At 46.0% G+C, this 23,066-nt stretch overlaps 1 protein-coding gene across 3 annotated transcripts in view; it reads left to right on the forward strand.

The window, feature by feature from the left end:
* Nucleotides 1–23,066, forward strand: part of LOC140427636 (1,4-alpha-glucan-branching enzyme-like) — an 885,145-nt gene that overhangs the window by 217,023 nt on the left and 645,056 nt on the right. For all 3 annotated transcript variants that reach the window (XM_072513058.1, XM_072513059.1, XM_072513060.1), the window contains exon 3: nt 8,901–9,016. In XM_072513058.1, coding sequence (XP_072369159.1) covers nt 8,901–9,016 — 116 coding nt within the window. The remainder of the gene's footprint in view (nt 1–8,900; nt 9,017–23,066) is intronic.

Below are 23,066 nucleotides of genomic sequence, written 5' to 3' on the forward strand. Positions count from 1 at the left end.
GAATGGGACCGATTATCTGTCCCCAAAACTCTCCTCCACACTTTTTCTTCCTCCATTCTCAATTACCCAGTACTGCCCTGACTGGTGTCTCATCCTGTCCCCCTTTATTAAACTTCAATTCACTCAAAATGTTGCTGTTGGTACCTGACCCCACACTGGGGGCTGGATTTTCCATTTTGGAGACTAGGTCCCCGTGCCGGCGTGAAAACGGTAGTCTTTTACGCCAGGTACGCTGGCTCAAAACGGCCACCGATTCCCTGCTCTGGGCGGGGGGGGGGGGGGGCTAACAGCCAGACAGCGTAGAGCCGATACGGGCCAGAGCATTGCCGTGGCCACGCATGTGCACGGCGGCGGCCTGCAGCGGCTGCACCGTGCTTCATGGCGGACGCAGCCCGCAAACCTGGACCGCAAAAATAGTCGTCTCCCCCCCCCCCTCCTTTGGCCGTTCGCTCGCCCCGGACCGCCCACCCACAGTGCCCCTAGCCCCGACTGAAGCCCTCTCTGCCCGCGGATCGGAATTCTCCCGACTGTGGCGGCGCTGGACGAGTCCGTAGCCACCACGCTGAGTTCACGACGGCTGTGATCACACGTGTCCCACGCCGTTGGTGACGGAGCATCGCGGGGCGAGCCTCAGGCTGGATACGGCGTGCGGCGTACTAGCGAAAGCGGCACCGCCCCCGATTTTGGCGTCATCGAGGATTATCTGCCCCGTTGATGAATGCGATTTCGGTGTCGGGGATCGGAGAGTCCAGCCCCGTGTCTTTCTTGCTCATGTGCTTGCTGACCTACCTGGTTCTAGTCACACTGTGTCTTTCTCATTCTGTGTTTAAATCCTCCAGTGCTTTCCTGTCTCTAACCTCCTCCAGTCCTACAATTACTCTTCTGACCTCTTCTGTGTCCGTGTCCTTTTACTCCATCATTGGCTCCCTTATTCTGGGAATCAATGGGTCTCTTTCAAATTGGCAGGCAGTAACTAATGGGGTTCCACAGGGATCGGTGATAGAAATCCAGCTATTCACAATATATATTAATGATTTAGTAGCATAGTATCCTTACATTGCAGAAGAAGGACATTCGACCCATCGAGTCTGCACCGACCCTCTGAAAATGAAATGTAAATCGCTTATTGTCACATGTTGGCTTCAAATGAAGTTACTGTGAAAAGCCCCTAGTCGCCACATTCCGACACCTGTTCGGGGAGGCTGGTACAGGATGCCATGATTTTGTTTTGATTTGATTTATTATTGTCACATGTATTAGTATACAGTGAAAAGTGTTGTTTCTTGCATGCTGGACAAACAATGCACACCGTACACAGGGAAGGAAGGAGAGACTGCAGAATATAATGTTACAGTTATAGCAAGGTGTAGAGAAAAGATCAACTTCATACGAGGTAGGTCCATTCAAATGCTCTCTCTGCAACCTGATAACCACACTTAACCCACACATCCCTACACACTAAGGTGCAATTTAATATAGCCAATTCACCTAACCTGTAGATGAGGGAACAAAATGTAATGTCTCCAAATTTACAGATGGCACCAAGTTGGGTGGGCTGTGAGGAGGATGCGGAGATCCTTCAGTGTGAATTGGGCAAGTTGAGTGAGTGGGCGCATTAATGGCAGATGCAGTATAATTTGGATAAATGCGAGGTTATCCACTTCGGTAGCAAAAACGAGAAGGCAGATTATTATCTAAATGGCCATAGATTAGGAGGGGGGAATGTGCAACAAGACCTGGCTGTCCTCGTACACCAGTCACTGAAGGTAAGCATGCAGGTACAGCAGGTGGTAAAGAAGGCAAATGGTATGCTGGCCTTCTATGCGAGAGGATTTGAGTACAGGAGCAGGGATGTGTTGCTGCAATTATACAGGGCCTTGGTGAGGCCACACCTGGAGTATTGTGTGCAGTTTTGGTCTCATCTGAGGAAGAATATTCTTGCAGGAAGACTGAGTACTGGGCTAATGGTAAGATTCTTGGTAGTGTGGATGAGCAGAGAGATCTCGGTGTCCATGTACATAGATCCCTGAAAGTTGCCACCCAGGTTGAGAGGGTTGTTAAGAAGGCATACGGTGTGTTAGCTTTTATTGGTAGAGGGATTGAGTTTCGGAGCCATGAGGTCATGTTGCAGCTGTACAAAACTCTGGTGCGGCCGCATTTGGAGTATTGCGTGCAATTCTGGTCGCCGCATTATAGGAAGGATGTGGAAGCATTGGAAAGGGTGCAGAGGAGATTTACCAGAATGTTGCCTGGTATGGAGGGAAGATCTTGTGAGGAAAGGCTGAGGGACTTGAGGCTGTTTTCGTTAGAGAGAAGAAGGTTAAGAGGTGACTTAATTGAGGCATACAAGATGATCAGAGGATTAGATAGGGTGGACAGTGAGAGCCTTTTTCCTCGGATGGGGATGTCTAGCGCGAGGGGACATAGCTTTAAATTGAGGGGAGATAGATATAGGACCGATGTCAGAGGTAGGTTCTTTACTCAGAGTAGTAAGGGCGTGGAATGCCCTGTCTGCAACTGTAGTGGACTTGCCAACACTAAGGACATTCAAATGGTCATTGGATAGACATATGGAGGATAAAGGAATAGTGTAGATAGGCTTTAGAGTGGTTTCACAGGTCGGCACAGCATCGAGGGCCGAAGGGCCTGTACTGCGCTGTAATATTCTATGCTCGAGAGGAATCGCAGTGAGGATTTACCAGACTGATCCCTGGGATGACGGGTCTGATGTGTGAGGAGAGATTGAATTGGTGAGGTTGTATTCACTGGAGTTCAAATGAATGAGGGGGGATCTCATAGAAACCTATATATTTCTAACAGGACTGGACAGGGTAGATGCAGGAAGGATGTTCCCGATTGTGGGTGTGTCCAGAACCAGGGGTCACAGTCTGAGGATACGGGGTAGACCATTTAACAAGAGATGAGAAATTTCTTCACCCAGAAAGTTGTGATCCTGTGGAATTCCTTGCCACAGGAAGTAGTTGAGGCCAAATATTGTATGTTTTCAAGAAGCAGTTAGATATAGCACTTGGGGGGTGGGGGGGGGGGGGGGGGGGGGGGGTGCAGCACGGTGGCGCAGTGGTTAGCACTGCTGTATCACAGCGCCGAGGTCCCAGGTTCGATCCCGGCTCTGGGTACCTGTCCGTGTGGCGTTTGCACATTCTCCCTGTGTCTGCGTGGGTTTCGCATCCACAACCCAAATGATGTGCAGGGTAGGTGGATTGGCCACGCTAAATTGCCCCTTAATTGGAAAAAATGAATTGGGTACTCTAAATTGGGGTGAAGAGGATCAGAGGATCTGGGGGTAAAGAGGGATTGGGCTATTGAGTTGGATGATCAGCCATGATCATAATGAAATGAAATGAAAATGAAAATTGCTTATTGTCACAAATAGGCTTCAAATGAAGTTACTGTGAAAAGCCCCTAGTCGCCACATTCCAGCGCCTGTTCGGGGAGGCTGGTACGGGAATTGAACCGCGCTGCTGGCCTACCTTGGTCTGCTTTCAAAGCCAGCGATTTAGCCCTGTGCTAAACAGCCCCTCTGAATGTCCGAGCAGGCTCGAAGGGCCGAATGGTCTCCTGCTGCTCCTATTTTCTATGTTTCTCTTATTCTCTTCACAAACCCCTCTGATTGTTCAATTCCCTCTCCAAGATTCTTCCAAAAACTCACCACTTTGAATAAGCTTTAAGAGACTCATCTTGAGCTTGCTGTGCCATTTCTCTCTGAAGTAATGGAGAGGATTCTTCAAGATGGTGTGATTGATGTTGTGTCGATGGACTTTCAGAAATTGTTCGACAAAGTACCACATAATAAGCCTGTTGTTCAGAAAACCGAGGGGATTACAGAGACACTGGATATGTGGTTCTGAAATTGGCTGATGGACAAATGGCAGAAGGCAGTGGTGAATAGTTGTTTTTCAGTCTGGAGAGTGGTATTTCCCAGCGGTTGGTGTTACCGTCATTGCTCTTTTGGACATCCTAATGAGCAAGACTTGGGTCAAATTCTAAATTTGCAAAGTGGTGTAAAACTCAAAAATGAAGATGTGAGTACTGACTGCAGGATAATAATAATAATCGCTTATTGTCACGAGTAGGCTTCAATGAAGTTTCTGTGAAAAGCCCCTAGTCGCCACATTCCGGCACCTGTTCGGGGAGGCCGGTACGGGAATTGAACCCGCGCTGCTGGCCTTGTTCTGCATTAGACGCCAGCTGTTTAGCCCACTGTGCTAAACCAGTCCCTAGGGCACAGATCAGTGAAATTGACAGACATGTGAGGTTGTTCTGCTTAAAGCAGGGAGGTGAAGAGGGGTTTTGATTGAGGTGTCAAAAATTGGGAAGGGTCCTAATTGAGTAAATCGGGAGAAACGGTTTTAAGCAGCAGCAGGGTCAGTAAATACAGGATTCAGATTTCAGATGATAGGCAAACGAACCAGGGATGATGTAAGGAAAACATTTGTGCAGCAGGTTGTTGTGACCTGGAACACCGATCGAAAAAGATGTTGTTCAATCGTAACTTAATACTAAGATACTTTGAAGGAAAGCGATTTTATAGGCTTTGGAGAAAGAGCAGGAAAATGGGACTAGCTAGATAGCTCTTCCAAAGTTGCACAGGCATGGTAACGTCGCCATAATCCTGCTTTCCCTTTGAGTGGGGGGGAGCTGCCTGGTGGTGATTTAACCTGAGGGTCACTCACACCTCAGGCGAGGGGCAAGGTTGACAAGGCGGGGCCAAATGACTGATTCCCAAGCTCAGTGGTTTTAAGTACTTGGGACACGCGTGTGTTAAACGTGCTATAAAAATGCAACTATATTCGTTCCTTTGTTTCACTGCAACATTTCTGGATGGGTGAAAAGCCTAAGCTGCCTGGGTTCTCACATGTCCGAGTGATTGGCATCTGTAGAGCTAGCACCAGTAAGTCAGGAGCAAATAAGGGAGGTTATTAGAGTAAATCAGGAGCGGGTAAAAAATGTGCAGCAGAAAACAATCAAACAGAAGTGATAATCGTGCTGTAGAGCATGAACTCTCCTGCAGACAATCCTTTGGAAAACCTTATTATGTTCTCCAGTTTCCCATCAAACTGCCCACCATTTGTTCGACACCTTTAAGACATTTGAAAAAATACAGTTCCAGAGAATATAGGCTGCAGAGTGGTAAAGAACATTTAAAATCAGCTTTTTTTCCATGTCTGGCAATTATAATACTATATGTGGGAGTGCGCATAATATGGTGCTTCAGCTTTTAAGAAAGCCTCCAGAGGATTGGGAGGAGGAGGAACCTTAAGGACTTAAATCTTTCCTAGAAGATGGTGATGTGTTCGGCAGGTTGGTTCGATGTGGACTGCACTCGATGCAGGGAAGCTAGAAACAGACGTCTAACACTGGAGAAGATCCAACACTGTTTTATTCAACGATAGAACTGATAGACATATTCAGCTGTGGATCGACACTATACTAAACTGACTGGAGACCTTGTTGTAGCTTGACCAGACTTAGTAGCTACTGCATGGTGTTTGCACTTGCTAGCTCGTGGACTCTGACTACCTCAGTGGCTGTTTCCCGAGAGAGCGGGAAACCTAGTGCCCTCTGGCTTTATAGTGGTAGTGTCCTGTCTGGTGATTGGCTGTGCTGTGTTGTATGCTTACTGGTCATCCTATGTGTCAATCACTGCCTGTCTGCGTCTCATTATATACATGAGTGAATATTATGACAGATGGTTCTTTGGCCATTGTGTTTGTGTCGTCACTTTGTAAATACCCCATGGTCTTTCCTTACTCGAACCTCCTCCAGGCCTACAACTCTCCAAGATTTCGTTCTCCTCTGATTCAGCCTTTTTTCCTGCGCCCCATGTCCTTTGCTTCATTGGCAGTCGGGTCATCAAATGCATGGCTCTAAGTCCTGAAATACCCCTCTGCCCTGCTACCCCTCTCCCCTTTTAAGGTGCTCTTCACAACCTGTTTCCTTGATCAAACCTTTAGTAATTTGTCTAATATTGTCCATGTGGCTCAGATTTTGTTAACACTGTTTTACTGTGTTAAATATGCTAAATAAATACACATTGTTCTATAAATCTTGAATCTACATTTGAATCTGTAGATTTATAGGCTTAGATTAATTTCTACTGGGATATCAAGAGTCTTGTGTAAAGTAAGTTTGGGATTTAGTCTTTGGTGTCCGTAAGTTTAATTTAAAAAAAAAAATAATCTTTATTGTCGCAAGTATGCTTACAATAACACTGCAATGACGTTACTGTGAAAAGCCCCCAGCTGCCACATTCCGGCGCCTGTTCGGGTACACAGAGGGAGAATTCAGAATGTCCAATTCACTTAACAAGCACGTCTTTCGAGACTTGTGGGAGGAAACCAGAGCGCCCGGAGGAAACCCACGCAGACACGGGGAGAACATGCAGACTCCGCACACACTGTCCCAAGCCGGGAAACGAACCTGGAACCCTAGAGCTGTGAAGCAACAGTGCTACCCACTGTGCTGCTGTGGTGCCCATTACAGCATTGTTTGACCATGGGTGTGGGGAGATAGTTAGTGTAAGGGTCCTTCCTGTTTCCCTTATTTCCCCTTTTATTTTGTTGTTATCATTTTTGATCCATGGGTGATTAATGAACAAGGGCTTGTTTGTCATGTGTGTGTATGTGTGCAGAGGGTGGTGGGGAATTAGGGATTAGATAATACTTAACTAATTGTATTTGCTCCATTTTTCACTCCAGATCTCGTTATAAATGAAAGTAATTGTGTTTAAACTTACAAACCTGGTGACTGTAATTATTGGGCAGCCAAGGGACAAAGACTTTGTGTATTTTTCGAAGAATTATTGGTTAATTCAATTGTGTTGGGACTCCGGGTCAAGTTTGGCTGGAATTGACCGTGCACGAGCCCAGGGTGTTGTAACAGTTAGATTCTGACTTGTTGGAGATGATCATTGCCTGGCAATTTGTATGGCCCAAATGTAACCTGTCACCCATCAGGCCAAGCTCAAATGCTGCCTCCCTATTACTAGATCTGGGCATGAATTGTTTCAGTAACTGACGTGCCGAACATTGTGCAGTCATCAGTGAACATTCCCACTTCTGACCTTATGATAGAGTAAAGGTCATTGATGAAGCAGCTGAAGATGGTTGGGTCTGGAACACAACCCTGAGTAACTTCTGCAGGGATATCCTGGGATTGAAATGATTGATCTCTGACACCCACAACCATCCTTCTTTGTGTTAGGTATGACTTCAGCCAGCGGACAATTTTCTCTGTGATTTCCATGACTCTAGTTTTTCTCGGGCCACACCTGGTCAAATGCTGCCTCGACGCTGTCCTGGAACAGCTTGCTTCAGGGTACAGCCTGTTCTGGAGCACACATCTTCAGTACTATTGCCAGATTGTTGTCGGGGCCTTTTGAGAAGGGCATGTACCAACCTTACCTGGTCTAGCCTACGTGTGACTCCAGAGCACAGGGTGACATGGCCTTTGCAGTGTCCAGTGCCTTTAGCTGTTTCTTGATATTAAGTGAAGTGAAAGGCTTACATCTGTGATGTTGGGGGCCTTAGGAGGAGGCTGAGATAGATTTTGCATTCGGCACTAACTGGCTGAAGATTTTCACAAATGCTTCAGCCTTGTCTTTTGCACTAATGTGCAGGGCGCCCAGGTCATTGAGGATGGGGATATCTGTGGGGGCGAAGAGGTCGGCGGGGGGGGGGGGGGTGAAGAGGGTGGCAGCTAGCTGGAAATGAGCAGGAGGTTTGCTTGCCCATGTTTGACCTGAAGACCTGAGACTTCAAGGGGTCCAGAGTCGATATTGAGGATTCCCAGGGCAACTCCCTCCCGACTGTGTACCACTGTGCCGCCCGTCACCTCTGCTGGGTTACTCTTGCTGGTGGACAGGACGCGCCAGCGATGACGATGGAGGAGTCTGGGACTTTGTAAGGTATGAATCTGTGAGCATGACTATGTGAAGCTGTTACGTGACCAGTACGTGGGACAGCTCTCCCAAATTTGGCACAAGGTCCCAGATGTTAGTAAGAATGGCTTTGAGAAGCCTAACCCTGCTGACCCTGCAATGTTGTTTTGTTCCTTTCTGTCAACTTCTGTAGTGGTTTGAGATACAAGGGCAGCAGTGGTTAGCACTGTTACTTCACAGGGCCTGGGACCTGGGTTCGATTCTCGCTTCGGTAACCGTCTATGTGGAGTCTGCACGTTCTCCCCGTGTCTGTGTGGGTTTCCTCCCACAAGTCCCGAAAGACGTGCTGTTGGGTGGATTGGTCATTCTGAATTCTCCTTCTGTGTACCCGAACAGGTGCCGGAATGTGGCGACTAGGGGCTTTTCACAATAACTTAATTGCAGTGTTAATGTAAGCCTACTTGTGACAATAAAGATTATTATTATTATTATAAATAAGTTATTTGCTGGGCCATTTCACAGGGCATTTAAGAGCCAACCTGAGAGTCTGGAGTCATATGTGGGCCAGACCAGGTAAGGATGGCAGACTTCCTTCCCAAAGGACATTGGTGAACCGGATGCGTTTTTACAACACATTAGCTTTTTAAATCCAAGATTTTATTAATTTAGTTTAAATGCCACCAGCTGAATTTGAACCCCTGTCCCAGAGCATTAGCCTGTGTCTCTAGATTACTAATCTGGTGGCCTTGCCACTAAACCGCCGTCTTCCTCCTCACGAGGAGGATAAATATTTGACTTGGATGCAAGAGTGGGACCTACTGAACCACAGCTGGTGTCTAGAGTCTTCTAAAAGGACCCTGGCATTGCTGAATCTCTACTCTGTGACTAACCCCAGCCTTCTCTCCTGCACTTCCAGCTTGTTTGTATTTGCACTGTGGACTTTGGGCAATTCATTTTAGTCTTTTGATAACCATATCAAAATTTTGTACTTTTCCATTAGATGGCTGGGATACTTCTTCACATCATTACAAAAAGTTGCCGTTTGGCAAGTGGGAACTGCACATTCCGCCCAACGTGGATGGTTCTCCTCCAATCCCCCATGGATCCAAGCTTAAGGTGAGCATTTTACAATGAAGTTGTACTTGAAAAGAGCACACTGTTTGCAGCACCAATAAACAGCCTCGTTACTGTGGGTTTTGTCACACCGTTCATTTGCAAAACAGAATTGATTATTTTTCTGTGTAAAGCTAGTTTTTCCACCGATGTTTCCCTTGAAGGGTCGTGGGGGAGCGGGAGACACTGAGCTCAGTATTAAGACAGTTGTTCTCCAAGTCGCTGTTTTGAAGGGTCGTGGGGGAGCGGGAGACACTGAGCTCAGTATGAAGACAGTTGTTCTCCAAGTCGCTGTTTCATGCTTAGCTGTTTCTGCAAAATGATCAGCTGTTGGTCTATACCTGGTGATTCCACAGCCCAAAAGGTTTCTCATCTTGCACTTCCGGTTACTTTCAGGGAGTTGGGAATATTCCAGGTAAAGGACAGTTTGTGACATTGGCTAATTTTGGGGAAGGAAAGCATGTTGTAGCCCTCCAGAAAAAAATGAAACTGGGATCATTTGGAGCTTTCATTTCCGAGATGGATGGATTTTAGGCTTGCAAGAATAGGGTTATGGAAAACAGATAGGTAGATGGAGTTAAGGTAGATAAGGTACATTCATTGAATGGCAGAACAAGTGCGAAATGACCATCTGTTCCTACATTCCAATTCCCAACACTTCTGTTTCTCCCCATGCAGCATTAGCCAAATAAAATCCTGTTGCTGGCCTGGGGCCACCTTTAGCTGATAATGTGCTGGTTAACCTGTGTCTGAGCAAGTTACATAGAGCCATAAAGTTTTACAGCACATCATGCCTGCGCTGGCCATCACGCATCTATCAATTCTCATCCCATTTTTCAGTATGTGGTCCATAGCCTTTTATGCTCCGGCATTTCAAATGCTCATCTAGTATCTTCTCCTCAACTCTCAACAACCTCTCTCATCCAGGTCTTGTCTTGTCCATTCGTGCCGACAGGGATGGGCCAGCTGTCTCTCTGCCTCACTGCCAAGAAATGATGAGGGTTAGGAGTCAGGTGCAAGGGTCAATTATTATGCAGACATGTCATGCAATCTGGCAGCACGGTGGCGCAGTGGGTATCACTGCTGCCTCACGGCGCCGAGATCCCAGGTTTGATCCAGGCTCTGGGTCACTGTCCTTGTGGAGTTTGCACATTCTCCCGTGTTTGTGTGGGTTTTGCCCCCACAACCCAAAAAAATGTGCAGGGTAGGTGGATTGGCCACGCTAAATTGCCCCTTAATTGGAAAAAATTAATTGGGTACTCTAAATTAATTTTTTTAAAAAGAAATGTCATGCAATCAAGCCTCCAGACTTGACAAGCGCTGAAAAGGAGCTACTGTTGATTAAGTGGGCAGTACGGTGACACAGTGATTAGCACTGCTGCTTTACACCGCATCACTGCGCCAGAGACCCGGGTTTGAGCCTTGTGTGGGTGTTGGGACGGTCGCGGAGTGATCAGTCCCGATCGTGGGAGAAGCACTCGATGGTGGCTGCCGTCTTTTACATCGGGAATGCCGGTCGCTGCCACCTTTTAAATGAAAAGAAATGAGGTTGCCAAATTACAGAGTGGAGCTGTTTCCATTTTCCAACCGCTGGCAAGTGGACTGTAAAGATGGATCGTTTTCTTGCCAGTAAGTCAGGGCCAGAGACTCGGATACGCAGTGTACCAACTGGACAGTGTCTAACAGAAGAATCTGCTGGAGAGAACTGCTCAGGAGAGTCCAGGACAGGGCAGAGCAGTGCATGTGTTAGCTTTGTACAGAGCTTCTGGGCCTCTGGTTAACAGCCTACAAAGAAGAAACTTAGGAACATAGCAGTATAAAGATGCATAGTTCTTGATGCATAGTTTTGTCTATTGTGTCAGTATCAGTCAGGATGCAAAGTCCATGGGCTGGATTCTCCAAAAATGGGGCTATGTAAAAACGCAGGCGTTACACTCCAGAGTTTCCTGGAAAAAAACAGCCCGATTCACTTACCTTCAGGAGGCTAGCAGGGACCTGGAGTGCTTCACGCAACTTTGGTTGCAGATATGGCCCCCGCACTTCCGGTTCCGAGTCTGTGCATTCGCACGGCGGCGGCCGCGCCGAGCGCCATAGTGGACTCAGACCGTGGACCAACACAAACAAACTAGGCACCCCCGATCGGCCGCGCGCCCGAGGATCTGTCCGGCCCGGTCACTGCCCCGGCCGTCCATTAGTCCCCTCCAACGGTGCTCGTTCCCCTGCCCCCCCCACCAGGGCAGCCGTGGACTGAGTCCGCAGCCGCCACGCGAGACTCCTGACCGGCCACACCATATTAGTTCCACGTCATCGCGAACTCGGCCAGTCGGGAGCAGAGTATCGCTGGGCAGGCCTCTGGCAATGGCCCTCCAGCCACGCGATGTAATTCGTGGTACCGCGGTTATTCGGGGCCCGGAGAATTGCCGGAGCGGCGCCGGGCCCCGATTCCATCGGGAACTTCGATTCTCTGCCCCCGCGCCAAACGCGATTTCGGCGCAGGGCTGCGGAGAATTCAGCCCCATATGTGTTATATGCAGGGAAATACTGGCAAATGAGAGGGGAAGCGTCAGATTTTGAAACTGAAGTGGTGGCTGAAAAAATCCCTTTTTAGGTTGAGACCCCAGTCAGTTATTAACTTAGAGCTGACTCCAAATTAACAGTCAATGCTGCTGTAACTGACTTCATGGAATCATAGAATTGACAGTGCAGAAGGAGGCCATTCGGGCCATCGAGTCTGTACCGGCCCTTAGAAAGAGCACCCTGCTTAAGCTAACACCTCCACCCTATCCCTGTAACCCCACCCACCCTTTTGGACACTGAAGGGCAATTTAACGTCGCCAATCCACCTAACCTGCGCATCTTTGGACTGTGGGAGGAAACTAGGAAGTGAACGTGGCGTGGATCACGAAGGTCGGCCGGTTGGCAAAAATGGGTCCCGGGAGAAAAGGTTTGAAAAACACTGTCCTCATCAGACATCAGTACGGGGGTCTTGCCCAGGTGTAACCCGTCCAGATTGTAGTGAACAAAGAACAAAGAAAAGTACAGCAGAAAAACAGGCCCTTCGCCCCTCCAAGCCCGTGCCGACCATGCTGCCCGTCTAAACTAAAATCTTCTACACTTCTGGGGTCCGTATCCCTCTATACCCATCCTATTCATGTATTTGTCAAGATGCCCCTTATCGTCCCTGCTTCCACCACCTCCTCCGACAGCGAGTTCCAGGCACCCACTACCCTCTGTGTAAAAAAACGTGTCTCGTACATCTCCTCTAAACCTTGCCACTCGCATCTTAAACCTATGCCCCCTAGTAATTGACCCCTCTACCCTGGGGAAAAGTCTCTGACTATCCAAACTACTGGTCCCACCTCCCCCAATGGTTGCAATGTCTTAAAAGCCCAGAGAATATAAGGCCCAATTTGGCCCGTCACTTATCATAGGACAACTGTTTCATCTCAGGAACTAAACTGAAGAACTTTGATGAACCTACTCCAGTGCTAATATGTCCTTAAATATGGAGACCAAACTAGATGCAGTAATCCATCTGTGGCCTCAGCAAAGCCTTGTACAATTATAGAAAGACTTTATTGCTATTTTCTTTGTATTCTTTTTATGAGCTTGCCCAAGTCTCTGAACATCAATAGTCACATGTTTCATGTTGTAAAAAAAATATTCTGCTTTTCTATTTTTATTACCAGTGAATGACCAGGCTTCCCCACAACATACTCCATCTGAAATACTCCATCTGTTAGGTTGCCCAATCGCTTTGCAGCCTTTCTGTGCCGACCTCGTAGTTTCCATTTTGACCTGGATATGTATCGTCAGCAAACTAAGATACGTTACCCTCCGTCTCTTCGTCTAATTCATTAAATAGATTTACCGCCGATACTGAAATGAAAATGAAAATCGCTTATTGTCACAAGTAGGCTTCAAATGAAGTTACTGTGAAAAGCCCCTAGTCGCCACATTCCGGCGCCTGTTCGGGGAGGCTGGTACCGGAATTGAACCGTGCTGCTGGCCTGCCTTCAAAGCCAGCAATTTAGCCCTGTGCTAAACCAGCCCCTAAAGGTTTACTGGAGGCTGTGGCTTTCTTTAGTGCGGTGCCTTGTGGAAAGCTTTTGGGAATCTACATAGACAATCTACCGGGCTTCCCTCCTTCATCATTTCAGTGACACTTTTAAGAATTATCACTGAATTTGTCAGCCATCATCCTATTAGGGTCACCCAACACAGCTTCACAGTTTGTTTTAAAATGTAGCAAATACAATGTAGACAAAACCCGATGGTGACCTTGTCTGTTTAATTACTGTGCCATCACATTCAGCCCTGCGCTCTGACTCAGTGGTTTTGTCGCTCTGCCGATTTTGCCAGCTCACAGCTTTCCCCGCATTGAGCTTTTACATAGCAAAGCAAAGCAAACCAAATGGGAGAACATGTCTTTTTTGGCTTGTTTCGCAGAAATGAAATCATTCCCTGTGAACCACCGGCTTCAACTTTACCTCCCCCAGCTCCTCTTCCTTGGATTTACTGTTTTGAACATCAAATCAGGTGATTGTTATTAAATGCGATTAGGTAGAAACAGTTTGTAAAATAGTTGCTGGTAATGTTTTATATTTAAGAGTATTTTAAATTAAGAAGCAACTAAAATGCTAGTCATGTTTTGACATTCATATTCCTGCTCACTACTTCCCCCACATACCCAGGATCTCAATTTCTTATATGTGTGAATCTTAGTCGGCCACATTCTCAATACTGTGCATAGTGCTCCATATTATAGAAGATATAGACACTGGAGGAGGTGAAAGCAGAATTCACAGGACTGTTATCAGGATATACTGATTCAGCAAAGCTGAGATTATTTTCCTAGAGAAGAGAATGACATCAATAAGTTCCATCCCACCATCAGACTCACCGTGGACTACTCTCCAGAATCGGTTGCATTCTTGGACACACAGGGTAGTTGTTATGGGGGACTTTAACTTTCCAAATATTGACTGGAAATGCTATAGTTCGAGTACTTTAGATGGGTCTGTTTTTGTCCAATGTGTGCAGGAGGGTTTCCTGACACAGTATGTAGATAGGCCAATGAGAGGCGAGGCCATATTGGATTTGGTACTGGGTAATGAACCAGGACAGGTGTTAGATTTGGAGGTAGGTGAGCACTTTGGTGATAGTGACCACAATTCGATTACGTTTACTTTAGCGATGGAAAGGGATAGGTATATACCGCAGGGCAAGAATTATATCTGGGGAAAAGGCAATTATGATGCGATGAGGCAAGACTTAGGATGCATCGGATGGAGAGGAAAACTGCAGGGGATGGGCACAATGGAAATGTGGAGCTTGTTCAAGGAACAGCTACTGCGTGCCCTTGATAAGTATGTACCTGTCAGGCAGGGAGGAAGTGGTCGAGTGAGGGAACCGTGGTTTACTAAAGCAGTCGAAACACTTGTCAAGAGGAAGAAGGAGGCTTATGTAAAGATGAGACATGAAGGTTCAGTAAGGGTGCTCGAGAGTTACAAGTTAGCTAGGAAGGACCTAAAGAGAGAGCTAAGAAGAGCCAGGAGGGGACATGAGAAGTCTTTGGCAGGTAGGATCAAGGATAACCCTAAAGCTTTCTATAGATATGTCAGGAATAAACGAATGACTAGGATAAGAGTAGGGCCGGTCAAGGACAGTAGTGGGAAGTTGTGCGTGGAGTCCGAGGAGATAGGAGAGGTGCTAATATTTTTCGTCAGTATTCACACAGGAAAAAGACAATGTTGTCGAGGAGAATACGGAGATTCAGGCTACTAGACTAGAAGGGCTTGAGGTTCATAAGGAGGAGGTGTTAGCAATTCTGGAAAGTGTGAAAATAGATAAGTCCCCTGGGCCGGATGGGATTTATCCTAGGATTCTCTGGGAAGCTAGGGAGGAGATTGCTGAGCCTTTGGCTTTGATCTTTAAGTCATCTTTGTCTACAGGAATAGTGCCAGAAGACTGGAGGATAGCAAATGTTGTCCCCTTGTTCAAGAAGGGGAGTAGAGACAACCCCGGTAACTGTAGACCAGTGAGACTTACTTCTGTTGTGGGCAAAATCTTGGAAAGGTTTATAAGAGATAGGATGTATAATCATCTGGAAAGGAATAATTTGATTAGAGATAGTCAACACGGTTTTGTGAAGGGTAGGTCGTGCCTCACAAACCTTATTGAGTTCTTTGAGAAGGTGACCAAACAGGTGGATGAGGGTAAAGCAGTTGATGTGGTGTATATGGATTTCAGTAAAGTATTTGATAAGGTTCCCCACGGTAGGCTACTGCAGAAAATACAGAGGCATGGGATTCAGGGTGATTTAGCAGTTTGGATCAGAAATTGGCTAGCTGGAAGAAGACAAAGGGTGGTGGTTGATGGGAAATGTTCAGACTGGAGTCCAGTTACTAGTGGTGTACCACAAGGATCTGTTTTGGGGCCACTGCTGTTTGTCATTTTTATAAATGACCTGGAGGAGGGCTTAGCAGGATGGATGAGTAAATTTGCAGATGACACTAAAGTCGGTGGCGTTGTGGACAGTGCGGAAGGATGTTACAAGTTACAGAGGGACATAGATAAGCTGCAGCGCTGGGCTGAGAGGTGGCAAATGGAGTTTAATGCAGGAAAGTGTGAGGTGATTCATTTTGGAAGGAATAACAGGAAGACAGAGTACTGGGCTAATGGTAAGATTCTTGGCAGTGTGGATGAGCAGAGAGATCTCGGTGTCCATGTACATAGATCACTGAAAGTTGCCACCCAGGTTGATAGGGTTGTTAAGAAGGCGTACGGTGTGTTAGCTTTTATTGGCAGAGGGTTTGAGTTTCGGAGCCATGAGGTCTTGTTGCAGCTGTACAAAACTCTGGTGCGGCCGCATTTGGAGTATTGCGTGCAATTCTGGTCGCCACATTATAGAAAGGATGTGGAAGCATTGGAAAGGGTGCAGAGGAGATTTACCAGAATGTTGCCTGGTATGGAGGGACGATCTTATGAGGAAAGGCTGAGGGACTTGAGGCTGTTTTCGTTAGAGAGAAGAAGGTTAAGAGGTGACTTAATTGAGGCATACAAGATGATTAGAGGATTGGATAGGGTGGACAGTGGGAGCCTTTTTCCTCGGATGGTGATGTCTTGCACGAGGGGACATAGCTGTAAATTGAGGGGAGATAGATATAGGATAGATGCCAGAGGTAGGTTCTTTACTCAGAGAGTAGTAAGGGCGTGGAATGCCCTGCCTGCAACAGTAGTGGACTCGCCAACACTAAGGGTATTCAAATGGTCATTGGATAGCCATATGGACGATAAGGGAATAGTGTAGATGGGCTTTAGAGTGGTTTCACAGGTCGGGGCAACATCGAGGGCCAAAGGGCCTGTACTGCGCTGTAATGTTCTATGTTCTACACACACCTCCATCAAGAACGGTCACCTCAGCACTTCGCTTTCCGCAAACCCAGGGATAACCTCACGATGCTCCACTTCTGCAGCTTCCACCCTGAACACATTAAAGAAGCCATCCCCATGGACAAGCCCTCCGTATACACAGGATCTACTCAGACAAGGAGGAACGTAACAGACATCTACAGATGCTGAAAGACGCCCTCGTAAAAATGGGATATGGCGCTCGACTCATCGATCAACAGTTCCAATGCGCCACAGCAAAAAAACGCACCGACCTCCTCAGAAGACAAACACGGAACACAATCGACAGAGTACCCTTCGTCGTCCAGTACTTCCCCGGAGCGGAGAAACTACGACATCTTCTTGAGCCTTCAACACGTTATCGATGAAGACGAACATCTTGCCAAGGTCATCTTCTCCCCACTACTTGCCCTCAAACAACTGTGTAACCTCAAACAGATAATTGTCTACAACAAATCACCCAGCCTTCAGGAGAACAGCGACCACGACCCCACACAACTCTGCCACGGCAATCTCTGTAAGATGTGCCAGATCAACGACATGGGTACCACCATTACATGTGAGAACACCACCCACCAGGCACAGGTACACGGTACAGACTCATGCAACTTGGCCAACGTTGTCTACCTCATACCCTGCAGAAAAGGATGTACCAAAGCATGGTACATTGGCGAGACCATGCACACGCTGCGACAACAGATGAATGGGCATCGCGCGACAATCACCAGGCAGAAACGTTCCCTTCCAGTCGGGGAACACTTCAGCAGTCAAGGGCATTCAGCCTCCGGGTAAGCGTTCTCCAAGGCGGCCTTCGGGACCCACAGCAACGCAGAATCGCTGAGCAGAAACTGATAGCCATGTTCCGCACGCATGAGTACGGCCTCAACCGGGACCTTGGATTCATGTCTCACTACATTTAACCCCCCACCATCTGGCCTGGGCTTGCAAAATCCTACCAACTATCCTGGCTTGAGACAATTCACACCTCTTTAAGCTGTGATTATCCCTCTCTCCAGTTACTCCGTCTCGACCTGTAAAGACTTAATTACCTGCAAAGACTCGGATTCAAAGTATCATCTTGCATCATTAAATTTGCCTATATATGCTGTGTTTGTGTAACCTACCTCTTCACTCACCTGATGAAGGAGATGTGCTCCGAAAGCGAGTGATTCTAAATAAACCTGTTGGACTTTAACCCGGTGTTGTAAGACTTCTTACTGCAGAAAATAGAAGGCTGAGGGGAAACTAAAAGCATCGTAATTCAGAATACTTGACCTTTTAAAGAAATGAGCAAAATGTTAAAGGAGGAGGCCTGATTATAAAGGTTGGGGTAAAGACAGCAGAGAGAAAGGATCTTTGCTTGTAAAATCAAGATATGGAATCAAATTGGGAAGAGCTGAGAGGCAAGAAGGGGCAGAAAATAATTGTATGAGTCAGGTTGAGTATTAGTCAGGAAATTAGAGGCGTATATAGTGAACGAAATGCAGGAATGTTGGGGCCTTTATTATTCATACAGACTGGGCAAACAAAATTTAAGGAGTTCTCACCAAATTCTGGAGTCCATGGGATACATTTAAGGTAGCTTTTCTAGATCAATATTGTGAGGGATGTGGAAATTGCTGTATGCTATGTTTTGTTGTAGTAATGTTATTAAAAACCCTGGGTTCAAATACATATAGGCGGTATGTCTGCTAATGCTGTGATTAAGGGGTCTTAAAGGTGAGATAATCATTGATTTTAACCATTTACTTGTTTTTAGAAAGACAGTTCCCTGGAGTGTGGAGAATTAATGAGGGATGGTATTTAGTTCTAGCGAAGCAGGTCCTAGGACATCTTTGTGGGGTACAGATGATGTAATTAATGGGAGGAGCCAGGTCTGTCTGGTGTTTTTTAAGTTTTTCTAGAGGATTTGAGTCTGACAAGACAGAAGGATTTTCAGGTTATTCCTGAAAGGGTCTCTCTCCAAAGGTCTGTGCAGAGAACAGCAAGTATCCCTGAAAGCTAACTTTATTTATGAGTGGATTTTGAACTGTATTGGTTTGCTTGGTTGGTTGGAATATATTTGGTGGCAGGTGTAGATAGTGAGTTAAGGTTTTTCCTTTTATTCAAGTACTTTTAATAACTTTTAGTTGTGAAGCTAAAGTTTGATAATGTGGTTAATTCTGAGTTTAAATTAAAGTTGGTTTTAACATAAAAGATACCTATTGATCGTGTCATCACACTTGGGGCGAAGTATACTTTCCTCACAGTTTCACAAATTGCAAATTGTTTGGGGTTTCTTGTCCGGCATCCGAACAGTATGTCAAGGAATCAACTAATGAGCAGGTTATTTTCGATCTGCTTTTGTGAAATGAGGCGGAGCTAATAAATAACTTGTTGTAAAGGAGCCTCTGGGGAAGTGATAATGTGATAGAATTTTATAATGAGTTTGAGAGTGTTTTAGTTAAATGTCGCAACAGATCGTATACATAGCTCTGAGGGATGAGCTGGCTGAGATTAGTGAAAATAAATGTTGGATCCCCGAGAGCTGGAATTATTATAAAAGGGAATAAGGAAATGGAAAAGATATTAAATGAATAGTTTCTATCTACATTCATGGTAGAAGACACTCTGGAAGTAATGGAGGACTAGTGAAAGTGAAGGACTCAAGGACATTAGTAAAGAATTAGTACTGGAGAAATTAATAGGACTAAAAGTTGACAAAATCTTTGGATTTGATGCTGTACATCTGAGGTTTCAAGATAGCTGACTGCAGAGGTAATGGATGTGTTGGTCTTGATGTTCCAGAATTCTCTAGATTATGGAACACCCTGTGGATTGGAAAGTAGCAAATATGATCACACTATTCAAGAAGAAGGGAGAGAAACAGGAAAAATTAGCCTGATGTTGGTAGTTGTAAAAATGCTAAAATCTACTATGAAGGACATGATAGCAGGAAGCCTAGATGATCATATGATTGAAAAGAGTCTACAGGAATTTATGGAAGAGAAATTGTGTTTGGTAATCTTTGTTTTCTTGATGATATATCTAACAAAGTGGTGGGAGGCAGTGGATGTTGTGCATTTACTTTTTGAAAAACATTCGAGAAAGCAACACGAGAGGTTATTCTCTTAAAATTAGGACTCTTTGTATTGGGGGCAATATATTAACATGGTTTGAGGAAAGACTGAACAAAAATGGAGTGGGAATAAATGGGTCATTTTCAGGTCACCGGACTAATTTGTGGGCTATGACAAGAATTGGTCAATGATTTAGATGAGGGAATCTAGTGTAATGCCGCCTAGTTTGCTGGTAATGCAGATTTTGGAGGGAAAGTAAGGTTTGAGGAGGGAGCGAAGAGATTGAGCGTTGATTGTGACAGGTAAAGTGAGCCACTCTGAAAAGCGGAAATTGAGTATAATGTGGAGGAAAGTGAATTTGATTCGAAACATAGTGAAGCAGACTATTTTAAAAATGTTTAATTTATTATTTCATGGTATGGGGGCACCACTGGAAACGTCAGCATTTGTTGCTCATCCCTCAGTGCCCTTGAACTGAGTGACCTGCTGGGCCATTTCAGAGGGTAGTTAAGAGTCAGCACGTTGCTGTGGGCCTGGAGTCACATATCGGCCAGATCAGATAAGGATGGGAGATTTCCTTCCCTGAAGGACCCCAGTGAATCAGATGGGTTTTTACAGCAATTGATAGTTTCATGGTCACCATTACTGGGAGTAGCTCTCGATTCAAGATTTATTAATTGAATTTAATTTCCACCAGCTCTCATATTTGCATTTGAACCCATATTGCCAGCGCATTAGCTTGGGCCCCTAGCATCACCACTATGACACTGTCTTTTCTTTTAAAGATGTGGATGCCGGCATTGGACTGGGGTGAGCACAGCAAATGTTGTTACAACACCAGCTTACAGTCCAACAGGTTTGTTTCCGAAAGCTAGTGATTTGAAACAAACCTGTTGGACTTTAACCTGGTGTGGTAAGGCTTCTTACTGTTTTCTTTTCAAGGTTGAGCAATTGGAAGTGATGGTATTCGGAGGGATTTAAGTGTCCCATTACAAGTGTCCCAAAGGTAAAATGCAAATAATTAAGAAAGATAATCATGTCTTCGCTTTCACTAAAAAGGGATTAGAATATAAGAATGAAGAAACCTCGGTACAATTGGATTGGGCCTTGGTGACGCTACACCTGGAGTACCTGTGTCCAATTTTGATCACCTTACCCAAGAAAGGATATATGTGTCTCAGTGGGAGTGCAATAAAAGCTCAGTGAACAAAGTAGGATGAAGGAATTTTCCTGTGAGGACAGATTGTGCAGCCTTTTTAAGTTATTCTTTCACGCAGTGTGGGTGTTGCTGACTCAGCAGTTATTGTCCATCCCTGATTGAGAAGGTGGTAGTGAGCCCTCTCCTTCAGCTGCTACATCAATGACCATTGGCGTAAGTTTGTACGGTGTAGGTACATCCTCAGTGCTGTTAGGAAGTGAAGGAGCAGCAATATAGTTCCAAGTCTGGATGATACATGGCTTGGAGGGGAATTTGCAGGTGGTGATATTCCCATGCATCTGCTGCCCTTGTCCTTCTATGTGTAGATGCTAGTGGTTTGGAAGGAGTCTTTGGAAGGAGCAGTGCACCTTGTCGATGTGACACACTGCTGCATCAGTGGTTGAGGGAATGAATATTTGTCGATGCGGTATCAATTAAGTGGACTGCTTTCTCCTGGACTGAGTCGAGCTTCTTGAGTGTTGGTGGAACTGCACTCACTCAGGTAAGTGGAGAGTATACAAACACTCTCCTGACTTGTAGATTGTGGACAGGGTTTGGCGAATCAGGAGATTAGTTATTCCCTTAAGTATTCCCAGCCTCTAACTGCTCCTGTAGCTACAGTATTTATACGGCTGCTCCAGTTCAGTTTCTGGTCAATGGGAACTCTGCAAATGTTGATAATGGGGGGTTCAGCGATGATAATGCCATTGAACGACAAGCGGAGATGGTTTGATTTTGACTTGTTTGTGATCGTTGCCTGGAACTTGTGTCCATGACAGTTACTTGCCACTTGTCAGCCCAAGTCTGCATGTTGTTGAGCTCTTGTTGCATAGGGACACGGACTGCTTCAGCATCTGAGGTATTGTAATTAATGCTGAACATTGAGCCAATCATCAGTGAATATTTCCACTTCTGACCTTATGATGGAAGGAAGGTCATTGATGAAACTGCTGGAGATGGTTGGGCCTCAGACCCTACCCAGAGGAATTCCTGCAGTGATGTCCTGGAATTGAGATGATTGACCCCCAACAACCATCTTCCTTTGTGCCAGGTATCACTCCAACCAGCGGAGGGTTTGCCCCCGATTCCCATCGACTCCCGTTTCGCTAGGGCGCCTTGATATCAATCGGGATTAAATGCTGCCTTGATGTCAAGGTCAGTTGCTCTCACCTCACTTCTTGAGTTCAGCTCATTTGTCCATGTTTGGACCAAGGTTGTAATGAGGTTGGCAGCTGCCTGGCTCTGATGGAACCCAAACTGAGTGTCAAGTGTCAATGACTCCTTCCATCACTTTGCTGATGACCGAGAGCAGAAGATGGAGTGGTTACTGGCCGGGTTGGATTTGCTTCTTGTTTGTGTACAGGGCATACATACCTGGAAAACTTTCTATCTTGATGGGGAACAAAGAACGATACAGCACAGGAACAGGCCCTTCGGCCTTCCAAGCCTGCACCGATCATGTGTCCTATCTAAACCAACCGCCTGTATCCATCTATACGCTGTCTGTTCATCTGCCTATCCAGATAAGTCTTAAAGGTCGCTAATGTACCTGCCTCAACCACCTCACTTGGCAGTGCATTCCAGGCCACCACCACCCTCTCTGTAAAAAAAACTTGCCCCGCACATCTCCACTGAACGCAGAGAGATGTCTGTGTTGTAATTGTACTGGAACAGCTTGGCTAAAGGTTCGGCTGGTTCTGGAGCGCGAGACTCCAGTACTACTGCTGGAATGTTGTCAGGGTCTGCAGACTCTGCAGTATCCATTCTTCAGCCACTCCTTGATGTAATTTGAAGTGACTCCAATTGGCTGAAGACTGGCATCTGTGATGCTGGAGTCCTCAGGAGTAGGCCGACATGGTCATCCACTCGGCACTTCTGGCTGAAGATGGTTGCAAATGCTTGAGTCTTGTCTTTTGCAGTGATATGTTAATTAGGGATAAGAGGATAAAGAATATGGCCCATAAAAGACCAAATACGTAACCCATGTGTGGAGGAAGAGGAATATTTGCAAATACTTGTGTTCATAAAAGAGGGAACAATGCAGACATTGTAGTTGAGGAGGAGGGGTGTGAGATGCAATAAACACAATGAGAGAGGAATTATTAAGGAGATTGGCATTCTTGAAAATGAATAAATCACCAGGGCCAGATCAATGGACCCCAGGCTGTTCAAAGAAGTGAGGGAGGAAATTGTGGCGAACCTGACAATCATTTTCCAATCCTCTGGATACAGATGAGGTGCCATAAGAGTGCAGGTTGTCCAGTGTTGTATCTTTGTTTAACAAGGGAGTGAGGGATGGACCGAATAATTACAGGCCAGTAACCTTGGTAGTGGGTAAATTATTGGAATCAATTCTGAGGGGCAGGATAAACGTTCACTTAGA

The sequence above is a fragment of the Scyliorhinus torazame genome, chromosome 8 (assembly GCF_047496885.1).
Source record: "Scyliorhinus torazame isolate Kashiwa2021f chromosome 8, sScyTor2.1, whole genome shotgun sequence".
In the NCBI taxonomy this organism is placed as follows: Eukaryota; Metazoa; Chordata; class Chondrichthyes; order Carcharhiniformes; family Scyliorhinidae; genus Scyliorhinus; species Scyliorhinus torazame.